The 7,646-nt window shown below is 40.8% G+C and overlaps 1 protein-coding gene across 2 annotated transcripts in view; it reads right to left on the minus strand.

The window, feature by feature from the left end:
• arid1ab (AT-rich interactive domain 1Ab) overlaps positions 1 to 7,383 on the minus strand; it is a 74,185-nt gene extending 66,802 nt beyond the window's left edge. For both annotated transcript variants that reach the window (XM_086192545.1, XM_086192544.1), the window contains exon 1: positions 6,165 to 7,383. In XM_086192545.1, the coding sequence (XP_086048671.1) occupies positions 6,165 to 7,061 (897 nt within the window). In that variant the 5' untranslated portion in view covers positions 7,062 to 7,383. The remainder of the gene's footprint in view (positions 1 to 6,164) is intronic.
• Between the last annotated feature and the right edge of the window lie 263 nt (positions 7,384 to 7,646).

The raw sequence follows: 7,646 nt of genomic DNA on the forward strand, positions 1-7,646 counted from the left end.
AGTTATGTGTTTGTTGTCAAATAATAACCCGCACTGATGTCCACATAGAAACTCTAAGACTTTGAAACAGCACTTTACCTTTCTGCAGAAATTCACTATTGCTGGAAATTGTTATTTTTCCATGTAGTTAATAAATAAAATGTTCAACAACCCTCCAAGACACTCTTGCTCCACATCCAGGACAAAAGTGAGCCAAGGCTCCTTTAGCCAAGAACTAGGGCAGCGTGGTATATACGGTCGATAATAGAAATTACATAAATTTAGCCTACGGTAGAGATTTGCGCTCTACAGTCCTATCGTCAATGACATCATTGCACCTGCCTCAAAATGGCTGCAAGCACAGAGACAGCGGAGCAGGAGGAGCTGGTAAAAAATAAACAAACAAACAAAAAAACAGTGCTGCATCCCTGATGTGTACTTGGTTCGGATTTAAAAGATCAGATGTTGAACAGAAAACAATACTAAGCGAGATGTGCCAAGTGATGCTAACGGTAAACAGAGGTAATGCAAACAATTTATTTTACCATCTGTTTTGCATTATCGAAAACATTCTTTTGTACTTCTGTTATAAGTTATTGTGTTCATTTAAACTATTTTGTACTATGAAGTGCCAGGTTTTAATGTTGAGTTTTGAGTTCTGCTTTCTGCACAATAAATGCTCTAAAAATTACATTATATCTTTGCTTTTTATCATTATTTTCACATTTAAATTTATACCACGATGTACACTGTTGCCATGAAGGGATTCAATTCATACTGTGATATGAATTTTAGGTCATACCACCCAGCCCTACAAAGAACCCTGACTGTAGGGCAATCTAGTCAAGTAAGGGATTATTTCCACTAGCTTACTTCGGCTCGGGTCAGGTCAGTTTTGCCCCGTTCCACTGGCCCTAACACAGTACTAACCATAACCATTTTGGTCCCTGCTCCATTGGGATTCCAAGCAAGCCAAGTGGGGACTACAATGTGACGTAAACACCAAGCAGGATGCTGATTGAGTAACTTACCCACTTTTGTCTTCTACTTCATATCATCTTAGCCTTTGCGGAATACCGGTCGATCGCTTTCTTAAGTCTTTAATACTTTTCTCAGGTGTTCTGTTTCACCGCTTGAAGCCTTGCCTGTCTGTCATCCCTTACTTTCAGTTTAAGCAAAAACCACTGACTGAGCAACAGGCATAACACTGCCCCCATGTCGTCCACTGTTGTTGTCGCAAAAATATTACGCCAGGGAACTCTCGGCCAGTGAGTCCATCCAAGCTGACATGGTACCTAGTGCTAGTGGAAACGCATCCGTACCAAGCTGTACCAGCCTGACCCCACCCGAGCCGAGCCGAGCAAAAAAGAGCCAGTGGAAACACACCCTAATAGTGATGAGAGGAGTGGTGGGAGACCTAGCAGTTCTCCTAAAAACCGAAGGATTTACATGTGCACAAAGAGTTTGTCAAAAACTTCTCTCTCTTTCGTGCCAATCTGTGTGTTTTATGTTGTGTGGAAAGGCAGTTTCCTACTCTCTTATCACATTTTTATGTATATTCACTTCTTGCCCCCCCCCCCCCATCTCTCTATCCCTCTCTCTCTACCCACAATTATAATAGAATTTTCAGCGACATACACCTGCAACATCATCATCCCACTCTAGACATGACCTGTTTGACCGGCTGCCTTCTGTCGACAAGACAGGACCATCTCATAACACACATAAACCAGCTTCTTTAGCAGAGACAAGAAAGGACAAATACTGACTTTTTGGGACTAAAATATTCGATTACACTGCACAGATGCTTACACTCCAATGGCACCTTTATAGGTATATTTCACAAGCAGAACCACAACACAAGGCTTTCCTAAACCTAAACAGAAATGATGCAGAAAAGCCTTTATTTTTCTCAGATATTTATTAGTATTGCTATTTAAGGTGTTGAAAATGGTGTTGCACATTTTTTAATGCTCATTTAACATTTGCATTTTCTAATCGACAGATATACATTTCTAATTTGTCTCGATTGCAAAGAGTTATTGCTCTATATGTTTATACATCACAGTTCTCCCACATGACCTGCACTCTAAATATGCTGACTTAAACCTGGGGGAAATTATTTTTTTTTAACTATTTATACTTTATAATGCTTGGAATTAGAGTCTTGTGAAAAAGTTCACATTTATTTTTTAAGTAAAAAGCATGTCCCCAGAAAGTATTTATTGCACTTCTTGGAGACCAAAATAAACATTTATAGTTTATGAACCCCACACTTGGTAATGTAGTCAATGAATTAATACTTGAGCAAGAAAAGAGTGTGCAAGATTTTAAATGTTGGTTGTAATACATTTCTGTTTACTGCCTAGCCCTACATTTTAGTTCTGTTATTAGTTTTATATAGGGTTTGTTGTCTGTTTCATTATATTTGCAATGACAAAAATAATAGATGGATTGTGCCCATAAATGCAGAGAAGCACAACATTCTTTGCTATTGCAGCAACAACAAGTGTGCTCCTTTTGCTAGCTTGTAATGCAGTCCTCCATTTGCAATAGTGAACCAGCTGTAACTGAAAAAGACAGATTAAGCGGGATGAATGTTACCATTGCCATAAACATCAGAAAAACAAAACCAAGCATGTGACATTCAGATATCAACCTTCTTGAAATGTAAAACTGCTGATAAATTATCATTAAAAGGGACATCCATAGTTAACAAGATTACAGTACAATAATTACTTAGTGCAATGCCCTGAGTAAGAATGTGTAGTTTGGGAAACAAAGATGGCTGAATAATAAGATATCAATATGACTGGCATTCTTGTACTAAACATTTGACCATATATAAATGTGCTTGTCCTTTTCGCCAAATTTATAAGTGGAACTGCAATTTAGACAAGTTACTCTTTCACTAAGATGCTGTCAATTCACCCAGTTTCTAAAACTTTAAAGCTATCCTCATATGCAGGCAAGCCAGTAGCTATAGAGTGAAAATGTTGTCATTTCTTTGAGGAGTGAAAGACAGACATCCTGGCAGGATTTTATTGTGTGTCTCTTTAGGTATATTTGTGTATCACTCAGCATTAGATTGGAGACTAGATTAATATTAACACACTCTATGCCCTCTATGTACCTCATGTCAAGTTGCAGGATTTCTGGATGATCACAGAGCATCTTCTGAATTAAATGCTCATGTCGACTGCAACTATTCGACAATTAGTTTTATCCTAAATTAAACAAAAGTTGGTTCAGGTGTTTACATGCACTTCCAAGAGAAAATGTCATCATATTATTGTTAACATGCAAAATGTCTGACTAATAATGAAAGACCCAGGCTCACATTTAAACACTATATTCCTTTTCTGCTAGAATTTGAACTGAGACCATCTCTTTCATGTTGCGACCAACACATTTTGAGTGTTTCTTCCTAATAACATGGAACACTGTGTACAAGTTGAATTTGTAACACTTATTGGAAGCACTATTATGTGTCTTAAAGCGATTTGACTGCCGCGTGTCTTGCAAAAATTCAGGAAAAAATTGTGGTAGCATATCATAATGTGATGCAGGTGTATACAACTAAGATCGCAACATTCCACATTTTATTGATTATTGCCTACTCCAACTATAACCATATAAGAGTTAATGTCATTAGAAATTGCTTTTTAAAAAAATTGCCTTATATACACACACACACATATACATATATACATACATATTTATATATATACATATATATACACACACACACACACATATACACACACACACACACATATACATATATACACACACACACATATACATATATATACACACATACATATACACATATATATACACACACATACATATATATATATACACACACACTCATTTATTTATTCTTTTTGGGGGGGAATATTCATGAGGACAACAGCAGCAAAAACAGCTGGTAAATCACATGCAATAGATATTCTCTACATCACTGGCAAATTTTGAATTGGGGTTTCCATCTTCTGTTTTGCACATTTACTTGTTTTCAAAAAGGAAAAATCAAAACAAGTCAAGCAAGTGCAAAAACGTTTTAGATAAATTTGGGGAGTTTTCTTTTTTTAATTCATTGTTTCCATCAACCTTTCCTGATGCAGTACTTTGAAATATGCATCAAAATACGTTAACAGATAACCAATAGAAGCCTTGTTAATTGTGGTGTTTAAATTGGGTTAATACTGCTATCCATGTAAACACTGTTGCTCCTGATCCCACTGAGTTCTGTTTCTTGAGATAAAGTAAAAGATTGATCAAAACATCTGAAAAGCAGCAAGTTCTCCTACTGAAAGTATACTGTCATTAACAAAATACATTAAATGTCCTCTTTTGGCCAAAGTTACAGCTGAGTTATAAAACAAAAAGCACACTTCTTTTCCACAAGTTCACTCATGCTGTATTTTCATAGCACTATCTATATGGTCAAATGAAGCATCCTTAATCTGCTCAAATGTACTGATAGAACCACACAATTTGCAATGTTTCATATAACACACAATTGAGGAAAAACACTCCACATGTGTTATTACAAGATGGGAGAGATGTTAGTAAGCATTGTTCACATGGAAACACTGTCTGCATGTGTAAGTAAATTAGGCTTTTGTAAACCGTCTGGGGGGGAAATGCCCTGACACTTGGCTGACACCTTTGCTGCTTGTAAACACAACTGCAGCCAGTCCAAGTCTCTCACATGGCCAAAAAGATGCTCACCCATACAGGTCTGTTCAGATCCTGATCTAGAAACAGTCAAACACACAGCTGTAGAATGGGGCTATGTGACCACACCTACCCCAAGTGCTGTACCAGAGTCAGCCCATTGAACACACAATGTATAAAATAAACCAGAGGGGGGAAAAATCGTGTGCATGCCTAGGGTCAAAAGCCAATAATGACAGCTGAAAGGTGACTCAGCATAAGTACATTAAAAGGGTATTAACTAAATATAAACAATGGTGGGTCTAACTTGAGTACTGTCATAATGCAAATTACAGCAGTGAGAGGAAGTGAAGAAAATGTGTTTTCAAAATGCTTTAAATAAATCAAAGCAACAAGTAAGCTGTAGTTTTAAAATCCAAAGTCCAGTCTGTGTTTTCAGCAGGTGTAAGAAATTAACTATCTAAAAACAATAAGCATTCTAAAAGTTAAAAAAAATACAATTAATAGTGTCAAAAAAAAATAATAAGGTCTGAAGAAATTATACTGATGTCAGTGGAGGAGTGTGTAACTGGGCGGGGGGGGGGGGGGCTGTTTTCTGCAGCTTTCCATTAGATGCAATTATAAATGGCCGAGAGCAGTGGGATGGGGAGCCAATCAGATCTCGGCTCGCATGTCAACCTAAGACCAACTGTCTCCTGGCTCTGACAGCAGGATTTTACCTCCATAATTCAAATCCCAAAGCAAAGGCAATCTACACTTCGCCAACTCTAACCAGCGGAGCTCTGTTTACAAGGCAACGCAGAGAGGAGACAAATACACACTGGGGAGGAAAAAAGCGCACGAATTCGGACCGAGCCACAAATGAATGAAACCCTCAGTCAAGACGAATCAAATCAAGCACACTTTGATCAGAGTAAATAAACACTTGCCGGATGTAATTGTTGCCATTCACCGGACTGTGTCACACATCCCTCACTATGCATTGGCCTTTTCAACCGACAGCTTTTCTTCGTGATTATGCAAATGACATTGTCATTGTATTTAGCATTACCTTGACATCCATAAACACAACTTTGATAGCACTACAAACAAGCCGCCGTTTCTTATCGAACACTGCTTACAAACCGCACATATACGATGAGGCAGAGCACTAGAGAGAAATAGCACCTAATGTCCATACACAGACACACACATACACACGCTTTCCCCTTACAAACTCTGGCTCTACTTGGCCAAACTCTTACCCCGCCACCAAGCAGGGATCCGTGCAAACACCCAAGACTTGGAAAGTTGTTTATAACTGAATATGAGGCTTCTGTGTATGTCTAAACACTGTTGCAGGGGCTGGCACTGACTGAAAGAGAGAGGCAGCCATTTTAGAGCTCTTGCTACATAGACAATAGCTGTTCCAGAGCAATGTCGTAGTCAAACGGGCTTTTCTGAGCTACGGGGTGACTCTGATTAAGTCAGAGTATGTAAGTGCATGAATTGAAGTTTACCTGGTTTCTGTTTGGAGGTTGTCCAGTGTTTCCAGGACTCATAGGAGGCGGATGGTGGGTCCTTTGTTGCCAACCCGGATGAACCCCACTATACTGACTGCTAGTCAGATCTCCTGCTCCCTTGTTGGCCCCTTCCTGATTGTTATAGTCTCCTTGAGGGTAATTCGGATAGTTCCTAGCAGAGCTGGGGGATGTCAGGAGCTGATTTAAAGTTGGCGTTGATGTAGGTTGTTGGTTTCCCATGTTATACCTCTGATTATTATAAGAGGCAGCCATAGCTGTGGTTCCTCCTGCTGGCTGTTGCTTGCCTGGCTGCCCCCCAGCCGCCGGAGGCTGGTTGTTACGCGGGGAATTCATGGCCCCGTATCCTTGACCCTGATAAGAAGTCCTGTTCTGGAAAGGGCTGTAGTTGTTATAATGGTTGGGGTATCCGTGTTCGTGGGAATTAGGGGGGTAAGGGTCCATCATGCCCGGCCCCGATGCAGCTGCCATGCCAGGGCTTTGTTGTCCGCCATGTTGATGAAAAGGGGCCCGGCTGTAGTGCTGGTTGTAACCGTAAGGAGGGGGAGGAAAGGGGCCCGGGTGGTGTCCCATCCCGGGATGGTTATTCCCGTCGGACCCACCGGAATCATTCTGATTACTGCTATTATTATTTACCCTGGGTAAATTCCCGTTGCCGTTCTTCATATCGGGATCCCCTCCTCCCCCAGCATTTCCAGCATCGCTCCCGTCCTGCAGTTCCTTTTGGCCAGGAGATCCGCCGTCAGGTCCCGGTTCCTTATTTTCATGCTGTTTCTCTCCCGGTACCGACTCCTCCTGTGGGTCCCGATCCGGCTTTTTGAGTTCGGATGGCGGGCTAGTATTGAGAGTGGCGACGCTGGCGACCTGAGCGGCCATGATATCCTTCTCTCTCTCCCCACTCTTTCTCTGCCTCTCTCTCTCTCAGCAAGGCGACTTACTCAACAGCAAACTCCGATTAATCATTGAATATAAATACAATTATATTTATAATAACAACGTACCCGTTGTCCCGGTTCATTCCCCCCTGTGCCCTCCGCCCGGACCGGTATCCGGTAATCCACCACCGCGACTCCGTTTGAAGTTAAAACAGAGAGGGGAAAGTTTGGGAAGAAAAATATAAATACAGAGCCAAGGAAATGAATTTCGCCGACACCAGTCTGTGAGTGTGTGTAAATGTATATGTATCACATGGGGGGAGGCGGGGGGGGGGGGCTTCTGTACCAGAGCGAGAGCGCGAGCTAGAACTCAACCAAACCAGCACGAGGCTTCGCAAGCTACAGCCATCTTACTGACCAGTTGCGAGAAATGTAAACTGCGGAGTGGAATCCTCAATTGAAACTGGATTCGGACTGCACGGACGAGTTAATAACATTGTTTATACGCAAAAGGAGACATTATTGTGTCGCTAATGCCTTTTTAACTGAACAATACATAAGCACGTTGTCAGTTTCGAGAAGCCCT

Source organism: Aulostomus chinensis, chromosome 22 (assembly GCF_037954235.1).
Source record: "Aulostomus chinensis isolate RoL2024-O1b breed Wild chromosome 22, RoL_Achi_v1.0, whole genome shotgun sequence".
NCBI lineage: Eukaryota > Metazoa > Chordata > Actinopteri > Syngnathiformes > Aulostomidae > Aulostomus > Aulostomus chinensis.